Source organism: Pleurodeles waltl, chromosome 8 (assembly GCF_031143425.1).
Source record: "Pleurodeles waltl isolate 20211129_DDA chromosome 8, aPleWal1.hap1.20221129, whole genome shotgun sequence".
Lineage (NCBI taxonomy): Eukaryota > Metazoa > Chordata > Amphibia > Caudata > Salamandridae > Pleurodeles > Pleurodeles waltl.
Genome location: NC_090447.1, coordinates 520,207,752 through 520,233,369, shown reverse-complemented (window position 1 = coordinate 520,233,369; position 25,618 = coordinate 520,207,752). Strand labels below are relative to the sequence as shown.

At 44.0% G+C, this 25,618-nt stretch overlaps 1 protein-coding gene across 5 annotated transcripts in view; it reads right to left on the bottom strand.

Annotated features, from left to right (window-relative positions):
• SCML2 (Scm polycomb group protein like 2) overlaps positions 1 to 25,618 on the bottom strand; it is a 685,095-nt gene that overhangs the window by 351,774 nt on the left and 307,703 nt on the right. For all 5 annotated transcript variants that reach the window (XM_069204521.1, XM_069204522.1, XM_069204519.1 and 2 more), the window contains one exon: positions 746 to 996. In XM_069204521.1, the coding sequence (XP_069060622.1) occupies positions 746 to 996 (251 nt within the window). The remainder of the gene's footprint in view (positions 1 to 745; positions 997 to 25,618) is intronic.

The window sequence follows — 25,618 nt, the reverse complement described above, 5'->3', positions numbered from 1 at the left end:
TTTAAAATGTATTGTTTTGTAAATATATATGACGACACCTTACAGATGTACAATGATCCCTTGAGAATTCCAATCGAGATGGAAGGAAACAACCAAAGATCCAAGGGAGACTATGAAATCACAATCCACCTGTGGCCTGATTCAAGATAGGGCTGAATGTATCAGGCCAAATGCAGCAATGGCTTAAAGAGGATGAACCAAAGCCCATTGAGAGTATGTATAAAATACAATATGACTGTCATGGATGCCAAAAGCGCCAATAAGGGTCAAATACAAAAAGGGCACTTGCTCTGCATTTTGCCAATGACATAGCCAGTTGGGCACCATTCCACCCAGCAGGTTTTGCTGTGGCAATATGCTTCTCCTATAGAAGTTATATAGCACATTTTGAGGAAAAAACCCTTCCCCTGCTACATCAGCCATAGTTTTATCCTCATACCACTCCCTTTTGTGCAGATTCATGCTGCAATTAATGCTTTTAGTGAAAGGAAAATATCCTATCAATGCCCACATCAAAAACAGTTGGTATTTCAGACTGTAACTTTCAAGTTCAAAAACCTGCCTTTATGAAAAAAAGAACAAACCCATCTACATCTACTGAAAGGGAGTAGGAACCATGATGCTTTTTCATGAATGCTTGGAAACTGAGCAATGTGTTTGGAATCCATAAAGGAAACTTAAGTTTCTTTAATCAATAAAAAACAGCAGTAACATAACTAACCATTATATTTTCACATTTATTTACCTTTCTTCCAGGTTTTAAACCTGGTTTTCGTGTTTTAAAACTTTCAGCAAGCATGTGATGTTTAGCTAATGAAGCATTTTTAGGAGGCCTTCCCTTCCGGCCGGCTGTTGATGATCCAGGTGGTCTCCCCCGACTTCTTTTCTTAATCCTCTGTGCTGGGACAAATGCAGGTTTTGGTTGAGACTGCATTGAATTCCGAATCACTTTCGGTGGGGACACAGGTGTATTTGAGATACTCTTTGGAAGGGAAACTAAAAGGAAACAAAACAAGGTAGATAAATTCAGGCGGAATGAAAATATTTCTTAGCTAAAGTATCCAATTCTGATTCTTAAGGCAAAACAAACGTAATAAAGAACAAATGTAATTCAAACCATGTGATTTGTAACTTGTTTTCACACATTTTCAGCAAGGAGTTTTGAGGTACACATAGGTTTGCACTGTGCATATTTTGCATATTTAATTTCTGAAAGAACATGAAATTACTTTGGTCATGTTAAAAAAAAAGCCAACTATTTAGGCTGAGGATTGATCCAAGAGCACTCTCCGAGAGCATGGCATAGATGTTAACAGTTCTAAGAAGATCAAACATTGTAAATACTTACCTCCAAGTCTGTAGCTCTAAGAAAACACAGCAAAAATGCAGGACCATGTCCAAACATCTATACAATCTGTGGCTCTAGATACAAAATACAGATGCCACATCTACACCAGGGCAGACACAACGGTACCAGAGAGCTGTACTTCAAGCACAAGTCTCACATAAGAACCTTTTAGGACGACGGTGCATTATATACAGTAAAAACTTCATCCATCTGCAAGTCTTGGATTCCCTCCAGGACTCAACAGCTTTTACATTTATCAATCACATCTCCAGACCAGGTTATATATGATAACACTTAATGTCTAAGTAAAGCACCAGCAGGCCTCAAGATAAGGGATTTGGGAGAGCAAGCTGACTTTCCCAATTAACTCATTCGGTCATTTCTGAAGTGGCATCTAATGAGAAATTTATTAATGGCAGTTCACGTCACAGAAAAACTCTTGTCACAGTCAACAGCAGCAGCTGCAGCCTGCTGACCTGGCACACTAACATGGTCATCTAACGTCTCAAATTAAGTGGTGGACAAGACAGCAACCATGCAAAATAAATATTCCAGAGATTAAAGGTAGCCACCAAGCTCAAGATGTGCAAAACAAAGACACTATACAATGCATAAAATTGCCAGCCAACACTTTTTATGGTCTGACTTGAGAGCACAGCTGTCACCAGACAACTATGCGATCATCACTACAGAGGGGCTTTGGAGCCACCCATGTGTTGGGAACGAGGACCACATGTTTTCATAGGGCAGATGTGTGCTTCCACAAAAAAGTGCTTGCCCTCTACGCAGCTTTGCTCATTTTGTTTATTTATCCAGCTGCCTAAGCTTGAACTTTCATGGGTACACGTGACACTGGAAAGCTATTAAAGTTTCTTAGATAGCTAGATAATGTAGTTTGTTTTTCTCTGGCAGCAGCACAGATGGGAGTAGGGCAGTAATTAACCTACATGGATTTTTGGGTCTGGCTAGACAGTGGAATTGTAACCTGGCCTACATCAAAATTATTCTACAGTTCGGCTTCCACAAAAATGCATATTTATTTACGTATTGTTTACTTGTAATGCTTCACATTACCATACAATATTTCTTTCAACCCATGCAACCCAATGGCATTGCCAGTGCTTGTTGAAAGTGATGCCACGGTGGACCCCAGATTTTACGAAATTTCTTATCTCACACTCTATAACAGTTCTTACACTTTAGTCCAACAGCCCAGGCCCTAAGCCACTCAGCATTTGGTGGAGGTCTTATCTCTGTTCCAATGGTGAGCAGTATCTCTCCTGGTAGAAAAGGGTCTCTTTTTGGCCCTTTATTAATGTACTTCACTGTAACAGACCAACACACTGACTGAGCTCTCAACAATGATGGTTAATACCATTAAGGTAATCCATGCCACAGAAGCAGTCCCTGTTTTTTATCTCACATATTTTACTTCATCTTGCACAACATAAGTGCATTTGATTTTTTAAAGGCACTGAGTTACTGAAGCTTTATGCATCACCTGTCATTCTCTGGGTGAGCTGAGGTTGTGTGTGGGTATGTGGGTAGAGGTTAGAGCTCTGGAGAGCAGCCTGGAGGCAGTGAGAGTTTCTCTCCTTTTTTTTTATTTGAGAGGGCGCGCCCCAGCTGGGAATGAAGCATACTCATCAATTCATCAATGGTACATAATTAGAAAAAAGACTTGAGATGAAAAAAACAAAATTACATACAACAAAGGAGCAGAATTCATCTCATAATAAGTGTAGAAGCTCTAAGGACACTCCAAGTGAATACAAAGCTTAAAAAGTCTAGGACTGCATAACCCCCATGTAAGTACATCCCTGTAGTCCAAAAGAAAGACAGATTTGTAATTCTTAAAGGGGTTAAAGCAGCCTAACCTTGCAAAAAACCCAATATGTGTAACCCAAAGGGCTAAACTCATATGTGTGAAAATACAAATAAAGAGCACAAATCAAGCATACATTTAGTCTCAGATTCATATAATCCTGCACGGGAGCCTGAGGCCAGCCAGCAAGCATGAACCCAGTTTAAAAGGGCCCCCCAGATTTTACTCCCCTTTTCCCTGGCCTTTCTTCTTTTACGCTCATACAGAACAACTATGGTATCGAGGATTTTTCCCAGAAATGTAGAAAGCTCAGATCTGAAAACATCCAGCTGAGGGCATGTAAAAAACATGTGAATCAAACCTGCTTCCTAAGTTCAACACCATGGACAGGGTTTCCCTCTGTACTACCCCATAACTTGGCTATCTTTGACGGAGTAAAGTGTAAATCAAAAAGTATTTTGCAATGCTGTGCCTGCAGTCCTGAAGAGCAAAGTAAGGGGTGGCTTAATTCCAAGGACTCATAGAAACTGACATCCCTAGAGTCAACCTGGACTAGAAATGTTTGGAGGCTGCAGCTGAGGAGGAGGGGTGGACTGAGCTGACCGGTGGCTCCCTGCCATTTAGTGTTATGTTTCTCCAGCTCGTCCAGAATATTGGAGCACAAGCTAGCATACAACTAACTAATCATCAAATCTAGCATCAGTATTCTGAAAAATTCAGCAATGCACCCTGCTTTCTTGCGCAAGTCATGACCTTGAAAATATTTGGAAAAAAAAAAACTAGGTCTGATATCAAATCTGGCCGGGAGCGCCTCAATCGGTGCCAGATGAGGTCCTTAGAAAAAAATCCCAGTTTCACTAGCCCGTTTCTCCCACCTTAGAAGACAAGCATCCTGGATTATGCCTGGAAGCTGCATATTCCTATGTGTGGGCGTGTATCAGTTAAACCTATTAAGCCTGGCATTTTTCGGCAACCAACCCAGTTCTTAAAGGTTGCAATTAGCGTCTTGAACTGTACTTTTTTTTTTTTTTTTTAACTAACTGGGTTCAACCAATTTTAGCAAACAGCCCTTGGTATCCACCCAAACTAAAAGCTCATAAATGAACGGTACATATTCTACAGATCCTTGTCCCCACTGTTACTTTTTACAAGATGTGGCCCACCCCCCTCTCCCTAGGTAGGGACAATTAACTGTTTGTCCTCCTTATTTTACCATAACACAAGATAAATCTGGAGATCCCAGCATCTGTTAATTTAAACCAGCAGTTTTCAAACTCCAACGGGATTGCACTGAATGTCCTGGACCCGCCACTCTAGAGGGTAGGCCCGAAACTGCACTGTGTTCAGAACAGTTCCGATAAAAGGGAGTGTCTGAGAGTGAGTCAAGTGTGACCTCAGCACATTTATAGTGAATCCCAGCAAATGCAGGAGATTTGCCGTAGTCTGGAGGTGGAAGACAACAGCCTGGGGCAAGCCCGCCTTCAACGGCCAGTCATCGAGGTAGAGGAAGACTGAAGCCCCTAGCTGGCGCAGGTGAGATGCGACCACCGCTATCACTTTCATGAACACCTATGGGGCGCTGGTAAGACCGAAGGGGAGCATGGTAAACTGAAAATGCTCGTGGGTTACCACGTACCGCAAAAAATTGGTGCCCTGCAAGTCCAACACTACCATCTAGTCCCCAAGGTTCGAGGCAGAAAGGACCTGAGCCAGGCTGAGCTTTTAACTTCTTCTTCCTGAGAAAGAGATTGTGGGTCTGGAGGTCTAGGATAGGACGAAGGCCCTTGTCTTTTCTGGGCACAAGAAAGTAGCTGGAATAACACCGATGTACTATTTCTGGCACAAGGGCCCTCTCTCTATGGCTACCTTGGCGAAGAGAGTTGTAACCTCCTTGCAGTGAAGTGCCAAGTGATCCTCTGTCATCCAATTGTACTATGGTGGCATGGCAGGAGGGGTAGTCTTGACGGGGAAGGAGTCGCCCCTTTGGACTATTTGCAAAAATCCACCTATCCATTGCGATGGACTCCCAGGGGTGCAGGTGATGGCGGATTCTGCCTCCAACTGGTTAGTGATGGGGTGACGGACTAGGAAGGTTTGGAGGCTGCAGCTGAGGAGGAGGGGTGGACTGAGCTGACCGGTGGCTCCCTGATCCACAGGGATGATGGATCCCACATCCTCGACAACACAAAGGCTAGGCAGCATGTGCGGCACGGTGGCTGGAGGGAAATGGACGTGGTTGGGTGCCCCTTCCGTAGCTACTAAAGGGCGAAAAGTGGACTAAGCGGGGCGAAGAGCAGCTGCAATGCCAAGGGACCGAGCCGTAATGCAGCAGCGCAGAGTTCACTTTGTCACCGAAGAAACGGGTGATATTGAAGGGCATGTTTAAAAGTGATTGCTGCACATCCCACGAAAAGCCAGAGGTCCTCAACCAAGTGTGGCACCGAAGGGCCACTGTTAACCCAACCGATCTGCCCAGTGAATCGGTGGCGTCCAGTCCACATCAAAACGTGAACTTGGCTGCGTCTTTCCCATCAGCAACAGCTTGGGAGAAAATGGCCAGGACCTCCTCACGGACCTGTGGCAGCACCTGCGCAGGTGTATCCCATAAAGTATGGGTGTAATGGCCCAAAAGGCATGTGGTGTTCACAGACCACAATGCCAGGCTTGAGGAATAGAACATTTTCTTCACAAGCTGGTCCAGTCTTATATAAAGAAGCCTGAATGACTAAGCTCTCAGGCGTAAGGTGCTGGGTCAGGAATTTAGGGTCGTTAGGCACAGGCCTGTGGTAGTGGGCGATTATCCTGGTGACAGGAGCCCCTGTGCTCGGTTTAGACCACACCACCAACAGGACATCAGAGTGGACCTCTTTAAAGGGCAATAGGGGTTCAGATGTCGAAGACCTGGGCTGAAGCATCTGTCCAGAGGTTAGTCTTGTAGAAACCTGGCTATGTATATACTATACCAAAATGAGGTATGATGTCAATAGTCAAGGGGCTCCCCAGAGGCTTAACAGAGGTTAGAGTAGATAATACTAATGCTCTCTTTTGTGGTAGTGTGGTCGACCCGTTAGGCTTATCAGAGGGTAATGCAAAGCATTTGTTGTACACACAGAGTCAAGAAATGAGGCAGACACTCAATGACTAATTACAGGCCAGTTGTTTTTATATAGCAAAAATATAGTGTTACTTTATTACTAGAACGAGAAGAACTTTGTTGCAGGTAAGTACTGTTATCAATAGGTATTAAGCACATATATCAAACATACTTTGTTTTTTGCAGATAAAGCAGTTTACTGGTAAATAACACTTTTCTATTTCAAACGTTGACTGCAATCTTTCATAGGAGTCAATAGAGTCCTGGGGTGGTGGGTGGTGAGGGGTGTTAGCACAGTTAACAGTGAAGTAGGGTTAGCATGTCAGTAGGTCAAAGTTTAGGCTGACCCTAAACGTGCACCACCACCAACACAGACCTGTCTGTGTGCACAGGTCAAAGTTGGTTTTGAGTTTACAATGGAATCCTATGAGGATTGGGGGTGCTCGGTACAAAGCAGATTGCAGGTAGGCACCCGCGGTTCCAGGTCACAGGCTTGGGATGCTTATGTCAGCACCGGTGGGAGGCACAGGTTCACACCAAACACACACCCTTAGCAGCTCAGGGGCAGCGGGGTGCAAACACAGAGCTGGTCGCCCAATGCTTTTCAATAGGAGGACAGCGGGTCACAAAACATGCTGCAGTCTGGATCCAGGGGGTTGGTTCCGGGAAAACAAAGGCTGGACATACAGGAGAGGTGCCCGCTGGACGTTGCTGGACCATCGGTCAGATTCCCCAAGGCCAGGAGCCTGCGGGTGCAGGGATCTCCTTGTGCATCTGGAATGTTTGTCAATCCAGTCACAGTCAGGGGGGTCCTCAGAATTCAGACTGCAGGTGTTGTCATGTTGGCCAGGAGGGGTCAACCCAGGGTGTACTCAAGGTCAGAATCACCTGGGGACATTCTTTGGACCGGTGAGCCACTAGGACTCGAGCCTTGGGAGTCTGGTGCAGAGTGGGCAGAGCTTGCGGATCAGGGGTGGTTCTGGAGTCCTTTTTGGAGGTTTCTTCTAGACAGGGCCGCTATCCTCAAGAGTTCTTGGTCCTCTGCTGGGATGGCAGTCTTCTGGAGGTTTGCAGAGGTCGCTGGTCCAGCAGGATGCAGCACCTTCTTGGGGTAGGGGTCTTTAAAGCTGTAGACAGGTCAGTAGGGCTGGGGCCAAGTCATTTGTCATCTGCAGTATTCACTTCTGGGGTCAGCTTGACAGTCCTCCTTTTTTCTTGAGGTCGCCAGGAATCTGGTGAGTAAGGTTCAGAGGTGCCCCTAAATACTAGTCTTAGGGGCAGTACAGGGGTCAGAGGGTAGTAGCCAACCCACCCTTCCTGTGCCCACTCCATTTTGGGAGGGAGGAACATGCCTATCCCTATTGGTCCCTCTCCTCCAAACCAAGATGGAGGATTCTAAAAGGAGGGGGTCACTTCAGCTCTGGACACCTTGAGGGTGGTCCCAGCTGAATCGGTCACTCCTTATTTTTCCTAATTTTTCCACCAGACCTGCCACCAAAAGTGGGGCTTTGTCCCGGGGCGGGCATCTCCACTAGCTGGAGTGCCCTGGGGCACTGTAACAAGAAGCCTGAGCCTTTGAGGCTCACCCCCCAATGTTACAATTCCTGTAGAGGGAAGGTGTGAAGCACCTCCACCCAGTGCAGGCTTTGTTTCTAGCCACAGAGAGCACAAAGGCCCTCACCCCATGCAGTCAAAAACTCGCCTGGAAGTTGCAAGCTGGTACAGACTGGTAAGTCCTGCACTAGACGTTTGGCTAAAATACAGAGGGGCATCTCTAAGATGCCCTCTGTATGCAATTTACAATACATCCAACACTGAGATCAGTGTGGGTTTATTGAGCTGAGAAGTTTGATACCAAACTTCCCAGTCTTCAGTGGACCCATCATGGAGCTGTGGAGTTTGTAATGTCAAACTCCCTATCCATGTATTCAATATGACCACACTGCACTAAGAATGGACTTAGACACAGTAGGGGCATATTGCTCATGCAGCTATGCCCTAACTTATGGAATAGGGCACCCTACCTTAGGGATGTATGGCTTGCTAGAGGGGTGACTTGCCTGTGCCATGGGCAGTGGTTTGTGGACATGGCACCCTGAGAGAGATGGCATGTCGACTTTACTTTTTTCTCCCCTCCAGCACACACAATCTGCAATTGCAGTGTGCATGTGCTGGTCAGGGGTCCCTTAGGGTGGCACAATACATGCTGCAGCCCTTAGGGACCCTCCCTGGTCATAAAGCCCTTAGTACCACTGGTACATTTTACAAGGGACTTAGCTGTGTGCCAGGAACATCCAAACTGTGGAAACAATGGTACAGTTTAGGGAAAGAAAACTGCTGCTGGGGCCTAGTTAGCAGGATCCCAGCACACACTCAGTCAAGTTAGCATCAATATCAGGTAAAAAGTGTGTGCGTGTGGGGAAATAGGGGGTGGAGATGACCATGCAAAAAGGGGCACTTTGCTACAAATCCTGACCGCCATTGAAGGCAGCTCGAGAGCCCAAGACCTCTGCTACTCTTCACAACACCATCAAGTAGAAAGCTCCCTCCTTAGCCAAGGTAGGGGGGAGAAAGTATGCCAGAATCAAGGGAGGTGTCGAACCCACTGACTTCACCCAATTCCCGAGCCCAGCCTACATAAGGGTCTGCAAGTCAATAATCTTGGGGCGACCTCTCCATACTCTCACCATACCCATATCCATAGGTATAAGGTCAGGATCCAACCTGGGGAGAAATGTCCCAGAAGTCAGAATCAGCGTCGAACGCCATTGTTCGTGCTCCGGATCGGAGTCGGGACTGAGTATGGGATCAATGGGGATTATGGGCCCAACCAACATCCGGAGCACTAACTTCTGCATGAGGAAGGTCATAATGGCACAACAGGTGTCGGGGCGTATCTGGAAACAGATCCTGCGGTGCCCTCTGGAGCTGAAGCGGAAGCCACCATCAGGAAATCCAGGGGGCCCCCACCAAGCCTATGGGGCCCAAAGTCATCACAGGGGGATCAACCTGCCCAAATATGATGTGTATGGCCTCATAAAACTCCATGAGTTGGGCAGGAGCAGCTCTGGATCTGGGAAATGGGGGTGTGGAGCCAACCCAGAAGCAGGCTCCTAGGACAGAGGCCTGGAAGGACAAAGCTCCTCCTGCGTCGCATCGGCCTGGCAAAAGGGTGAAGTCGAAGAACGCTTCTTCTTCTTTGACTTCTTCTTATGACCTGAATGCCCAGAGGACTAGGAGTGGGACGAGTGATAATGGCTCCGCGGACAGACTCGTGACCTTACTCTCGAGCAAGACTGGGAGCGATGCAGAGCAGACTGCAGGGCCACCTTGAACTTTAGGGACTGTTCCCTCAAAGCCTTCGGGTTCATGGCCCGGCAGTTGAAGCATGACTTTGGGTAGCGCTCCATACACCAAAAGCACATGCGGTGCATATCCGTGACCAACATTATGCAGTGACAGGAGTCACGCGGCTTGAATGCGGTACACCAAAAAAGTCAACAAAAGGGCCAAAAAGTCAGTCAAAATGCGACTGAGGGTAGCTCTTCTCCAGATCTGTGTGTAGGCTGGCATGGAAATAAAAGAACTGATGTCAGCAAGTCAGGTGGTGTCTACATACAACCACAACGTCATCACTGTAACCACGGCGCCAATGATGGACACAGAGTCGCCAACACCACCTGATGGCGCGCAAGGGTACTGCGTTAAGATAAATCTCCAGACACAGTCTGGCGCCTGGGGAAATTCTAAGGTAGGGAATATGCAACTATAAGTTTCTGTCAGTTTTTCAATTTACATGAATCCATGCCCCAAATTACATAAGCCACGCCTCTTGGAAAAAATTATTTGTTATGCTTCTTTGACCAAATCCCTTTAAGAGATATGTCACTGTTTTCATGTCACTTAAAGCACTGCCTCGAACACCAAGGGAGCTGGATCTGCGAGGGCCCTTCCAATCCCCCATTATTCCATGAACTGCTTGCTTTGGATCGGGAATGATTCAAAGTTCTGCCACCTCCCCCAAAGTGGTCCATACCTGTTTTGAATAACCTCTTATCACTAAACATTCCTATATTGTATGGAAAAAAGTACCTATGGTGGACCTACGAGTGTAGCTTGTGCTTTGACTTCTGGCCATTCGCCAGAGCCGCTCAGGGTTATATTAGGTTCTGTTGAAGAATTTGAAAAGTATGAACAACTGAAGGAAGAAGACTGCAAGACATATCAAGGCCTGATTGGTTTCTATCAAATCATTTTCAAGACTAGCCACAAAAGTTCTCCCAGCTAGATCTTGGGTCTTTCAAAGGTTGCGTGTTGATTTGTAAAATCTTGATATTTTTCTTAACAAAATGTTCCACATTAATTTGGGGTTATAAAATATTGAACTCTGGCAACGAGTCAAGATTATTTCTGTATGTATCGAGGATGTGATAGTTGTAAGTATTTATAAAAAACGGGACTTATGTCAGATACTTTCAGCAACCAATTTTTTAAAGGACGTTAGTTAGACCATACGTCTCTCAATTTTCAAACCTGTATAATGTCCCAAATTATGAACCCCAATCAAGCTTGCAAATTGGGCCACTCACAAGCCATGACACAGGGATTTTGTCAGTACTTTGGTTCACTCTAGTAAACTATGGGTAATAAAAAGCATACATTAGCACCTCAAGAGTATATCTCCAAAGGAGTCCAACATCCTGTTTGATAGCTGGACTGTCCCGTCTCAGAAGCTCCAGTCGCTGGTGGTAGTTAGCTGGGATGAATCATAGTAGAGATGAATGCCCACCACTCCCTATCCTCAACTGAATGGTTCTGGTACTCAATTAAAGAAAGAGGGACTCTGAGCTGCGTGCCCGCCCGCAGGTACTTCCCAAACACTGACTGTAATTATCCAAAACAATTAGGAGTCATAATACTAGGGCAATTCTGCAGTACCTATAAAAATTGGAGGTGCTAACACTTTAAAAGAATGTTCCTTCTCCATTTTACATAATTGCAGCATTGCCTGCGCCTCTTGATCAGCCCTAGTATAATGCAGAAGCAAAGTCGTGTTCAGGTCTAAGGTTAGTCTAGGGACACTAGATACAGTCCTAGGAACTTAAGGGTGGTCTCTGGCCCGGTAAGGCAGTTTGTGGGTTGGTGAATCTGAGAGTTCTTCCGATATCTGTACTTAGGTTGATTCGGCCCAATTTATTCACATGCACCTCTCTAAAGATGGATCACATGCACCTCTGTAGAGCTGGAGAATGTCCATAAACTTGGGGAAGGAGCACTGTGGTCTAATAACAGCAGGTTATCTACATAAAATGACACTCTGACCTCACTGTATCCATGCCACTAGAATCCACATTCCTGTGTGTCTTGCCTAATCAACTCGGTGAGCAGATCAATGACCATGGCAAAGAGGAGAGGGTAGAGAGTACATCATCGCCAGGTGTCTCTCTGCATCAGATATGAAGGAGGCATCACTCCATTAACTCTGACCACAGTAGAATAAAGGAGTTTAAAGTAACTGAGGCAATATGGACCGAAATCCATTTTTTTAAAGGCTTTGATCATAAAAGAATAATGTACTCTATTGAAGTCCATGGTAGACGGTTCCATGAGTTTGGTATTTCTGGCAAGGGCTGTATGGAAACGTATTGGCAATTGGTGTGTACTCTACCCAGCATAAAAGTGTTCTGCTTTAAATCAACCAAAGACTTCAATACCTTGGCTAGTCTGCTAGGCACTAGTTTGCCAGTATTTTAGATCAATACTGAGCAAGAAAATTGAGCGGTAAGAGAAGCATTCGGTTTTTGGTTTCTCTGGTTTTGGGATTACTACTACTTTAGTGCAATAAAGTTCATCATTTAATGAGTACATCTGGAGAGCTTCCTACCACAGTGCCAACAATTGTGAGACAAACCATTCGGCAAGGTGTCTTGTCTGTTGTTTTGGCTACAATGGCCTCCTGGCTCTCCTCTAGTGTGACTAAGGCACCAAGTTCAAGTGTTTATTCATGAAACAGTGGGTGTGCCGACAATTCCCCAGTGGTTGGTTTTTCCACTTCTGGGCTGTGTGGTGTCTTCTATTCTGTTAATATTACTCAAGTAGATATCACGAGGGAGAAGGAAATCTTTGTTGCAGTCCTATTTCTCCATCACAGTTATTTTCTTTCGACTCATGAACAACCCTTTCATGGGTCGGTTAAATAAACACAGCAGGAAATTAGCCATGCAGATTTCCACTTTAATCTCTGTCAAAATGAACCACATTAACAGACATTGCTCATTAGTCTGAAACAACCGACAGCTATCCATTTAAGCCTTAAAATAGCAGACTCAAAAGCCTCATGCACGGTGGAGGCCAGCAGACTGTTGGCCCAGGATGAGCCCTAATGTAATGTGCAACCATTTCTCACCAAATGTGATGGTTCATGGCATATAAATCAGGGCTCCTGCTTTTATGGTATTTATTTTTTTGAATATTTCCATCTGTATTTATCCATATTTATTTTCTGGCCATCTTATTGGTACTTACCCACATTTATTTTGTGGTTTGAGAATAAATGGAGTCGAAAAATGATATTTCTGCTTCTATTTAACTTTTAAACGTGCAATCGAGAGTGGATGCTCAACGCTTTTTAGCATATTATGCTGTCATATATAACAAAACACTACACCCACAGGTGCACATTAGCATTATACTACAAAAATATGTTACCATACAACTGTATTAAAGAAAATCTCACTTTGTTTTTTTAACTACCCATGCTATCTGCTCAGCTGTTGCCTGGAATTCATTAAAGGCAGCATGGAGAGTCTCTGACAAAAAGCACAATATTTTTAGTATTTTTCCACTTATAAAAATAAATACAGTCAGAAAGCACATTGTTTTCTGTCAGTATTTATCTGTAACAATTAGTAAAAATGAAAAACTCTGAGCCTTAGCTATAATGCATATATCTGTTGGCCTAATGCTGGTTATTGACTATATACGCTTATGTCTGTGTAAGAATAAATCAACACGATGCAGTACAGCTACTTATGGGCTTTCCAAATGTTCCACTGGCTAGTTGTTGCTAAGTGTTCAGTGTTTAAGAGTCTGTCCATTAAAAAAACATAGGTCCAGTCTTCTTATAGCACATAGTTAAACATAACATGAGTCAACTTCTCTTCCTTGGCTTCTTGCTACTATCACCAATACTTGCCTTTTCTCCAGGGGCAGGGTGTCACTATGCAGTAATTTTAAGCTGTAAACATTCTGCATGATAGCGACTTCCAGGTCATATGCTTGAGTCCTAGCATGGTTAACCCAGCTTACCATTACCTTAAGTCACTAAACCATGCCATGCAAAAGTAGCATCCCACAGTGGGGAGCCAAGATAACGCGGGTATTGAACTGTCACAGCGCCATGCCTTAAAGGTCACCTTCACCCTTGTATATTTACATCCTATCCAGATTTTTCCTATTATCCGCCGATATCTAGGAGCAGGATCTCTAACTCTTCTGTTTGTCACCAGCCCTGAAAACCACCTTTTCGTCACTAGCCACATTTCTACCCTGGGATGACCTAATGAGGACTCATTTGCAGATTAGTTTATTTTTGGGTGGCCTGATGAATGTCCTTTCTGGGTGCTCTCTGCTTCTCTAAATACTATAGCGTGGGTGCAGGCAAAATTTCATATTGTTTGCTATAAGCATATTGTTTTTTTCCAATACATGTGTGCATCTTCCTGTCATAAATGTAAGCATGGTTTGAAGGTGAAGATGTGCTTCTGGGGTAGTTGCATTCTATTAGTTGTCTGGATGAAATTGTCTCGTTTGAGCTTGCAGCATACCTAATGGTAGATGACTTTTCTCTGGCCCTTCTAGGATGGTCCATAGTATTGATCATTTCAGCTGATGAGGTGTACCATCCAAAATGTAACCCCAACTCCCAGGGTCAGCAGCCTGTCCAACTCTTGCCATAGGTGGCTGTAAGTCCTCTGTTTCTCTGATGGTGGTGCCCACTCTTGTATGCCTAACACAGCACAATTTATCTTTTCACTTCGTCCTGCTAAATTTCATGAAGAGAGTGGTCGTCTTGTTTCTGGATATACTAGAAAACTGTAATAAAGAGGTTGCCCGGTGTCTAAAGATGTTCTCGTTTTAGGTGATTAACATGGGACTAGCCACTGCTCCTAAATCTAAACTTCTCCAGAGATTGTCAAACAGTTTCAGCACCTCCTTGTACAATGCACAAATTGAGGATGGTTTTACTCCATAGCCTAATATAGCTTTTGGGGGGGGGAAGCAGAATAGCTACACTCGTTGCTTGTAATTCAACACCTCAATAGCTGTCAGACCTTCAGCAATACTATAAACACACCAAGCACTGTCAGAAAAAAAAAAAAAAAATAGAGTTTCAGAGGTCTTGACAGTTGTTGCGCTGATTTTCTGCTTTGTAATGGCAAGACAGTAGAAAAGCGCACCAACAGTGCTACACATGTGCAACCAAGATACACCACAAATATCTGAAAAGAACACATAACATTTCAAACACATGCAAACAAAACAAAACAAATGATGCATTGCCGGCCTCCATGCCACTGGTCACAGGGAAGTCTACCACAATATGCTGTACATTAGCAGGAAAAAAAACATACGTTGACTATATTAAGTCCAAGAACATGCAGAACAAAACACTTCATGACCTCCATTAAAGCAAACAACTTATATACTAGGCTATCGTAGTGTTTCTTACTCCATCATCAGGAGGAATGAAACAGCATCCAAACTCATCAGAACACATTTAACAAAGTATTCTTCAGGCACAATTTCACTGCACAATGACGACACACAGCACTAACCACAATGGAAACATACATGGCAATCACAAAGAATACACTGGACGGAATATCTTGTATCTGTCCAATGCATCAAAAACAAGTCAAATAACCAGCAACACCTCCAGCTGCTGGGCAACTGGTACGTCATTAACCTACGACGTGGCAACCAATCACTAAGGCATTCAAAAAACCTCTCTGGTCCGAAATCATAATCCAACACCTCAAAGAATAACCAGAACACAAAATCCAAATGAAATCATCATCAAACATCAACTCAGACTTCACCTTCAATTAAAATGTTCTAACTACGTGGATAGGTAAGATTCAGACAAGCAAATAGTGCTACAAGTTCACACTAACGGCAGAATGCCGGCAACATAAATTTCCATTAACAATGCACGATGGAGGAAATTGCCACAAGAGCACATAGCCACAGGTCCATATGAAAAAAGAACTGCCGTGTTCAGATGAAGATCTATTGTGAATAACTGCTAGTGCAGTAGTCAGTGCCTCATTCCAACCTCTTTCACTGAAGGTCTCATGAAACGACTTAATCCCAGTTTATTGTTCAGTCAACCAGGCTTCCAGCAGTGGCAGAGCTGGGTGCAACGTAGAGAAAAAATGCATTTGGAAACAAAAATGGAGACATAGAAAATGAGACGAAGGGGGTGAGGTATGCTGGAAGCAGCTCCCTTTACGTTCCCAGACTAAATAAGTCGCATGTAAGGATTCACTAAAAAAAATACATTTTGAACAGCAAAATCGCTGCTTGTAGACGAGCCAACGTGAAACATGGGGGAACAAGTGTGACCACAGCTTAAAAGACACTGGGAACCAGAACTGTAAAATGGTGGTATGGAACCATGACAGAACAAGATAAACGGGGTCACGTCTACAATTCATACAGAACAAAAAACGTTTTAAAATACAAGTCAATCGGGAGGGCAAGCCACATCAAAATACTGTTATCTATTCTTACAGTGTAGTATCCCAATAGGTTTAATTTCCTTGCCCGCATTTTGGTATGTAGATCACTTCCTCATTAAGATGGCGCCGCCCGTACAAAATATTAGACGGCACCGCTCTTCCTCCATGATATTGATGGGGCCTTACCAGGGCTCTATTCTGTAGTCTCTCTTCTATGTCCATACGCATACTAACGAGGTAGGAACAACTCAAAGTATAAAGGTTCTCTGTTCGACACGGCGCGCCCCCCGAAAAAGCGGCGACGGATGCAAACGAAATCAAACCTTTTTGATCTTGACTTTTGAGATGAGAACCTGGCCACTTTCTAGTGCCCGATTATTAGTATGACACTGGTCAAACTCTCCCGAAGAGGGTTTCCAACTCCTCCATATCATCGACAACTATAAAGTATGCTACAGTATAAGTTCTATATCGATGTTGTAACATATACGAAGGCCATTAACTAACAATTGTAAACGAGTTGAATATTTTATGTTGTTTATTTGTAACGGTATCTGACCCACATACAATGTTTCATACCTAATGTAGATTTTCCTAGTAATTTATGACGGAAAGTCTTAATTTTATTAAAGACACGGAGGCGAATATTATGCGTTCTTTTCTTACTTTATTTCAAATAGCAGCAGTCAAGAAACTACAACTCCCAAGAGGGTTAGAAACAAACTAACCAATGGGAGTAAAACAAGAACTAACGATGGACCAATCAGTTGAGGCCATAACCATAGAGTGTACACTTGACTGCAGGCAGCCCTCTTTTCTTGAACGAGCCAGTCAAAGAGAATCATAAAACAAAGGGTAAATGAGTCCCACAATCGCGAAGGCTAAGGAATCGGAACAAAGTTCTTGAACCACAGCAATAAACCGGGAGTACAAAGGTGAGATAAGCTGCTCCTGAGAGGATTGTGATGACACGTCTCGTGGGTTCCTCTTGAAAGATGCGATGAAGGCGCCAGCAGCGTTATCCGGAAGCTGGAGGTAATGCCGGAGTCGCTGGGAGGGAGAGAGAAAGTACATATTAAAAGGTACAGTGGTGGGATAATATTCGCCTCCGTGTCTTTAATAAAATTAAGACTTTCCATCATAAATTACTAGGAAAATCTACAAGACCGGAGGCTCGATTATGCGAGTTTAAAGCATATCAATAACTACTGAAGAAGCAGTTCTAACAGGTTTACAATAGAAAGTCTTGAAAACTTTATCATTGGACCAATCTGCCGACCTGAGAATGTCCTCCAAACTAGATCCCAAAGCGAACCCTTTAGAGGCCATGGCTCCCCTGGAAGAGTGGGCTCCAAAAACAGAAGTGTCAATTCCCGCTAGGGACATAATGAATTTGACCCAACGGGCCAGGGTTGCGGAAGTCACCGGATTATGAGGTTTGCGAAAGAAAATTAATAGTTGGGTAGAGGAGGACGTTCTCAGGTTAACGGTTCTTTTTTCGTATTCTTTTAAACAAAGACCCACACATAATTTTGGTTTATCAGGGAAAAAGGGATAGAACACCGAATGTAAATTAGTTTTGGTGCGTTTGGCAATGTGAAACAAAACGCCTGAAGGTAGAAACTGGCGGGCAGACACATCTAGGGCCTTAACATCGGAAACTCTTTTGATAGAAATTAGGCATAGGAGCATAGTGAGTTTGGCAGACAGCATTTTTAGGGAAAGACTCGGATTGTCTGGCCAAGAAAGTAAAAGGTTCAGAACCAATGAAACATCCCAGACATGGGAGTACTTGGCAGAAGGAGGTTTAGAGAGTTTGACCCCTTTTAAAAGGCGACAAATTAAGGGATGGATCCCGATAGGATTGCCATCGATATTAGAATGGTTCATAGAAATAGCAGATCTGTAAAGATTGATAGTACGATATGATTTACCCAGACCCGCCTGGGCCACTAAGAAATTAATAATTAGATTTAGATCCGCTGAAAAGGGATCAGCACATTTTCCCACACACCAGCTTGACCAAAGAGACCAAGCTGATCTGTAGGCTCGCCTTGTGCCAGGCGCCCATGCATTATTGATGAGCTCTGAAGCTTCCGACGAAATAGGGAAGGACCGCTGGGTAGGCCGGAAATGAGCCAGGCTGATAGGACTAACGATTTGTTGAGAATCAGATTGTGGGGCCGTCCGATCGGGTCTAGGAGGAGAGACGGAAATAAGGGGAGTAAGATTGGAAAATCTGCCGTGAGTTCGAGGAGGGGTGGAAACCAAACTTGAGATTGCCAAAAGGGGGCTATCAGGACAAGGGACGTCACTTGGCGCCTGACTTGATTTAATACTCTGTTGATTAGAATAAAAGGAGGGAAAGCATAATTGAGGGTGTTGGGCCAATCCTGAAGAAAGGCGTCTGTAGCTAAGGCCTACGGATCCGGACGCCAACTGAAGAAGCGAGGAAGTTGAGAGTTGAGTCTGGATGCAAAGAGATCCACCTGAAAGGGGCCCCATTTTCTTTCTATTTGGCGAAAGACAGAATGGTGTAATTTCCAATCACTGTAATCCGAGATATGTCGGGAATGCCAATCTGCATTGGAATTCAGAGAGCCTGGAAGATACTCGGCAAGGAGAGAAAATTTGTGGGACAGACAAAACTCCCAGAGGCTCTTGGCCAGAAGAGCAAGGGGTCTGGACCTGGTGCCCCCTAGATGGTTTATGTAACGAACTGCGGATATGTTGTCCATGCGGAGCAGAATGGAGCAACTTGCTCTGTCTTTCGTAAAACTTCTGATCGCAAAGGAGCCTGCAAGAAGCTCTAAACAATTTATGTGCAATCTGGACTCCTCTGCGGACCATATACCGCCAGTCGATATTGAACCACAACGGGCGCCCCAACCCGTGAGACTTGCATCTGATTCTAATACAAGATCGGGCACAGAGGGGAAGATGGATCTGCCGTTCCAAGCCTCTAAATGGGATATCCACCATTGGATTTCGAGTTGAGATTCTTGGTCTAGATATACAAGATCGGAGAAGGCCAAACCTCGACGAAGGTGTAGGATCTTGAGACGCTGAAGGGCGCGGTAGTGAAGGGGTCCTGGGAAGATGGCCTGGATAGAAGAAGAAAGAAGGCCGACGACTCTTGCAAGAGTTCTGAGGGAAATAGAGTCTTTCTGGAGAATTAAAACCAATTCTCTTTTGATTGCGGAAACCTTGGCCCGCGGAAGAGACAGAGATGCTGAAACCGGATCTATTTGGAAGCCTAGAAATTCTATTTGTTGTGAAGGAACCACTACCGATTTTTCAAGATTTAAGAGGAAGCCGAGCTCTGCTAGGAGAGTAGATGTTATCTGTAGCTGAGACAGAAGAGAGGATTTGCTTTGATGCATAATTAGAATATCGTCGAGATAGATAATGAGTCTGAAGCCCAGAGATCGAAGGTAGGATACAACTGGCTTTAATAGCTTCGTGAAACACCACTGAGCTGACGAAAGGCCGAAAGGAAGGGAGGAAAAGTGATACGTTTTTGAATTCCAAAGAAATTGAAAATATTTTCTGTGAGAAGGATGGATCGGGATAGTGAGGTATGCATCTTGAAGATCTAGTCTGACTAGCCAATCGCCTTGGAGTAAAATATCCCTGAGATGGATAATAGTCTCCATCTTGAAGTGTCGATAGACGACAAACTGGTTGAAGGATTTTAGATTGATTACTGGTCTTAGTTTTTTGTTCTTTTTGTGGACGAGAAAAATAGAACTGGTGAAACCGGAGGAGTCCGGGATGCAACTTTGGATGGCATCTTTTTCTAGCAAGGATTGGATTTCCGAAGAAATTAGAGATGACATTTCGAGAGAGAACCTTGGAACAAGAGGGGAACCTGACTGGTAAGGAGGAGAGAGAAATTCGATGCGATAACCCTGGATAGTGGAAAGTATACATGGGTCTGAAGAAATTGACTTCCATTTTTTAAGGAAGAATCGAAGGGGACCTCCCACGGGAGGGCCAGAACGTTGGCTTACCTGAGGTATTGGCAGCTCTGGAGATGCGCTGGCCACGATTGCGGAAACCCCTTGATCTTTGGGGATAGAAGTGGGGTTTAAACTCTTGGTTGTAGTAATAGGAGGGGTTGGAATATCCTCTGGAGCCTTGGTTTCGATATTGGCGGCCGGTAAAGCGACTCCTACCTCTACCGGCCCGGGAAAAAACACGCTGGTTGAAAACCTTCTTTAGAGATTGTTGGGCTTTGTTGATAGACGAAAATGTGGAGACGAAACGACTAAGGTCCTTGATGAACGAGTCTCCGAAGAGTTTACCATCGGCCTGAATGCCGGGGTCTCTGGTAGCAAGATTAGCCAGCTTAGGGTCCATACGGAGAAGGAGACCCTTACGTCTCTCGTGGATAATGGCCGAATTAGCATTGCCCAACTTTGGGTCCAAAGAGAAAGGTCCAAAGGATCGATAGGAGAATCCTCCAATCAAGCCGACTCGGCTAAGTCAAGTATTCTTGCAAGTGGACCGACCACGTCAAGGAGTTTATCTTGGCACGTGGTCCAAGCTTTGTCCACCCCTTTACGGGGATCTTTGCCATATTTTGTAAAGAATGTGATGAGGGACTCATCAATAGCTGGGGTTACAGTAATGTTAGAGTCCAAAGACGGTCTAGGGCATTCAGATTTGAGTTTGGAGCGAGTCTGCTTGTCCAAAGGAAGGCGCAAGCGGGAAGAAACATATTCAGCCAAGTGATCCAAAGGAAACCACTCCGTGGAATTGGGGTGATGAATGAGAGACGGGTCGAACATGGGAACACCTTCCGCATCAACCACACTGGTAGAGGGCTCACTAGAGGAAAATTTGATACGTTTGGAGGGGGGAGAAGAAGGTGAAAACGTATCATCAAGATTATCTGACAAAGATAATTTGTCCATGCCCTCATCATCCGTGTCCAAAACCTTTGTAATAGCAATCTTTTTTGGCGCTGATATATGTTTCGATTTTGCTTTACATTTAGCATGTGAGCTCGACTTTTTAATAGAGTTCCCCTCCTTAGAAGGAGGCCTGGGAGGAACCAAGTCCTTGTTCGGGTGTGAGGCAAGCTCACTCTCTGTATGTGCGCCTTTTGTTGTTTTAAAAGAAGAGTTTATTTTGCATTTTCTGCCTTCCCCCGCAGAATGGGCCATAGGTTTGGACATCATGGACATTACTGAACTCTCAATGTTCTTTGACATTGTAACCATAGATGCTTTTAAGGCATTTTTAACTGAGGATTTTATAAATTTGTTTAAATCCTGTTTAAAGGATTCCTCATTATCCCCAGAATCAGAGCTGACAGACGAAATATCAGTATTCATATTTATTTGCAAGATGACAGACTGAGCAAATTAGTTGGGATAGTTGAAAATATGCCTTGAGAGAAACGAGGGAAGTTAGGGGTTAAAAGAGCAACACGCTCTATGAAGCTTGAAAGGCCCTCCTTTGGGCGGGACCGAGAGGGAGGGTCAAAGAATTCCTATGACGCGTCGGGAGAAGGAGGCCGGACTGCTCCGGAAACGACACGGAGCCGGCGTTGAGTTAAAGCTGCTTCGGCAGCTGAGGAGCGCGCAGGAAAGCCGGAATGCCTCGTCTGTCAGGCGCGCAAAGCGAAATGCGCTGACAGGACGAGGAGAACACTCGAGAAGAACGCGCGACGGAGCGCGCGCGACACATTGAAAGCAAACGGTAACACGGAGGAGCGAGGGGGGGGAGGGGGGAGTCGAAGATTCAAAGTTAACACGCCGCCGGGAAGGTGCTATGTTTAAACAGAAAACCGGCATATAAATAAAACGATAGACATGCAGGAATAATAAAATAGCCAAATAAGTATACGCAAGACCAAAAGAGTGTACTTATCTTGACTGCGAGCAGCAAGAAAAGAGGGCTGCCTGCAGTCAAGTGTACACTCTATGGTTATGGCCTCAGCTGATTGGTCCATCGTTAGTTCTTGTTTTACTCCCATTGGTTAGTTTGTTTCTAACCCTCTTGGGAGTTGTAGTTTCTTGACTGCTGCTATTTGAAATAAAGTAAGAAAAGAACGCATAATAGAGCCTCCGGTCTTGTCATAAAATTTATCACACAGATTTTCTGCCTAAATTATGGCATTTTGCCTGAAGAAATATTCTTGAAATAACGTAGTATGTTATAATAATCGGTCACGCAAGTGACTAATTTTTCTTACATACTGTCACTCATTTTCTAGTACAGTATTAACCAGAATAACCTTTATATTAATCTCTAACGCCATCTTATAACTTAGTGTCGGCACCGCTAACCTTAATATTCGCTTAATTCACTTGAAATTCTTCCTCTCATGTCGTTTTCTTATTTTAATAATTCTTATTTCCAGAATCAGTAACAACCCTTTACATTGGTTGGTCCACCTTTCACTAAGCATGGAGCACTTTTCTAAATGCCACCCATATTTTAATAACTTTTTCGGTTTAACTAATTGTTTCTTTCTAACTTGTAGCACTACATTTATATGGACCTGTGTCGCACCATTAGAACCTAATAACGCCTGGGATATATTTTTTCTTTTTCAATTCAGCCCAGTGATCTTGGTGCATGGTCTCTTTTACTCATTCAGAGGCTTTCACTTTTCGATGATTCGTTTTTCTTCTAATTTGGCAACGAGCTCAATACTTAGCCTTGTTCTGATTCTTCTTTACAGCCTTGAGAAAGCCCTGGCTTACACGCCATGTGGGGCGAAACACGTGTGGTCTGAGCCTCTGCTTTATTTTGCGATTGACTTTTGTGAACTTTCACCTGGAACTGTTTAGCTTTCTACAATAAACATTGAAGGAAGAATTTAAATATTCCTTTCTGCAGCCCTTCTTCAATGACCAGTACCACAAATTGCAATTGGATGCTTGAAAAGCTTTATGATTTTAAGTGGGACTTTACCGAAATCAAACAGGGTTTATCTCACATGAAGGACTAGGGTCCATGTCCTCCGGCTTCAAGCTCCCACACATGTGTTATGAACTGGCATTTTATACACGAAGTTATCTTGTTTTTGGACCCTTTTTTGTTCACACGTCAAAATAGGATGCAGTATTATTTCTAAGACCTCGCTTCGCGGTCTTTAAATAAGTTCTAAGCCAGTATGGCCAGCAGTCTTTAACCAGTGCTACAATAGGGTTTTTGAGGGTAAACGTACAGTACACTACCCAGAAAGTTAACGGAGGGTTTAATTTTCGTCAGACAGAATCCCAGCACTTTCCATGCACAGTAATTAATCACAGATCTTAACATTGCTTTGAGATGTATTTATAAACAAATAACTGCAAAGTTCTTAAGTGTAGGGGCGCTGGAAAGACTCGTGTCAACAAAATACTAAGTTAAAATATCGTTTATGAGCAGTCAAATCTAGCTAGATGTATTTTGACCAAACAAGCCGAATGCACACGCTCAGCTGCCAACACGTGACATAATGTCGCGTAGCGCCACAACCAAAATTAACAATAGTTTTAAAGCATATTTTCTTTCAGACTGGTTGTTCAAATTAAAAAAGCGAATTCCACAATACCCTTTCCAATGAAATAGTTATCATCAAAGCAAACAGCATGGTACAGAGTGGAACAGAATGCCTCCATAGTTACTAGTTTCATTTATCGGTTTTAGAAATACGGTCTTATTAACGAGGGCCCCGACATGAGTACAAAAGACTGTAAATCTTGTTTAGAGTCCTAAATTGGATGCATATTTCACAGGCGATCAGTATTTTAGACTGATGAGGTTTAACCTTAAGTTCTCCCTCCGTCCAAAAACAAATGTATTATTGCAAGTAACATTATACCATAGATACTTGCAATGCAGTAATAGAAGACACCAGATTTATTCGACAAAGTAACTAAGCATATGAACCTTTGTGTACTGACGGCTGACAAGCTTCGTTACACGTTAACTCGTGTGCATGCAAGTTGCATCACTACTACTGCAAAAAAACACTCCTAGAGGGGGAGGGGGTGGGATTTCAAAGTAACCACACATGGAATGGTCTCAAACCTGGAATGTATCCGTATGCAAGATAAATACGAACAAAACATTTTATAAACGTATACGCACGAAAACAAACGCCGCTAATCTTTCCAGTTGCAAAGGTGGCAAAAACCGGCATGTAGGGGGGAAACCCGAATCCGGACCTAAAGTACTGCACTTGATTGAAAAACACCGCACGCACAAACCACAGAACGTTAACAGACGCTGCATTATTTCGCTCACGTTTTATTTGCAAAAAAAGTAACCATAACAAATCGCCTCCTACCTGGAAAACTTTTTCCTAAATGCGGTATTCGAGGTGCGGTGTAGAGTAAAGCAGAGAACTCCTCCTGTTGAGCTGGGCTTCCCTCGAAGGCCTGCAGCGATTACTGCCTCCGAGCTCGAGACGACAACAAAGGCCACGCTGCCGGCGCAGACCCGGCGCCGCGGCCAATCAGCGAGGGCCTATTTGCATTGGCTCCTGGGAGGAGGGGGAGGGGAGGCGGCTGCTAAACTGATTCGCATATTGTCTGCGGGCTGTATTGACAGTGATCATCAGTCACCTGCTCGGGCTCCCTTCAACCCTTGCCGGGAGAGGCAGAGCAAAGGTTGCACCGGGTCACAGACTCTGGAAAGAAACTAAAAGACACACAGTCGAGCTGCCAAGCCCGCTGCATCTGTGCATGAAGCCGTTCCCCACGGACCCGCGTGTGATGTAAACTAATACACTTTAATAGTCTCGGGAGAACTTGTTAAAATATATAATTTGACGGGACAAAAGGGAAAAAGGCACGGCGTTTCGGATTGCAATTACTGCATTACTTAAAAGAGATTTTTAAAGTGGGAATTATTTTGTTTTCTAGAGACTACTTAGCATCACAATAGTTGTGGTACACATGAAAAAACGGCGTGTTTCATAAGACTAAACAGTGAAAGCAAATAACTACAGAATAATCCATTTTTTTAATTGCGTATCAATATGATTTCTTTCTGGAAAATTCAGAGACTCCATGTCCAATAAAACGGTGGCGGACAAAGCTTTAAAAATGAGTGTACAAATGTGCGGACTGTAAAACAGCAAACCCGATCAATATTAACATACTTCCGCTATCTACCAACTTATTTTTTTATATCTGTCGACTAACACCAAGGGAAATGTATGTGCCGCCCCAAGACCTTTGTTTTTTTAATCCGAGGCGAAGGCTGCACTTTAAATTACCCTTATTATGTCTTTTGGAAACAACGTTTTATTAGTAGCGCTGGTATTTTTTAAAAAGAGATAAAGCGGCTACACTAGTAAGTTGGCAACAAACAATTCTGTTGTATTTACTTTCAAAGAGCAATACAACATTGTGTGACGATGAAACACGTATTTAACAACCTACTGAAACAAATGTCTAATGTTTAAGCCAAATCAAAACGTGTTTCAGGTGATTGCCACCTTTTCGGCCAACACCGCTAAATATCATTTACTGGCAGGCACATTCGAAAACAGGCGCTGGAACCCGAAAAGCGTCGCATGCCGACAATTCTTTTAAACAAGCCTCATACCCACAGCATTGTCTCACCAGGGCGATCTCACCAACTGCCTTCCCAGAAAT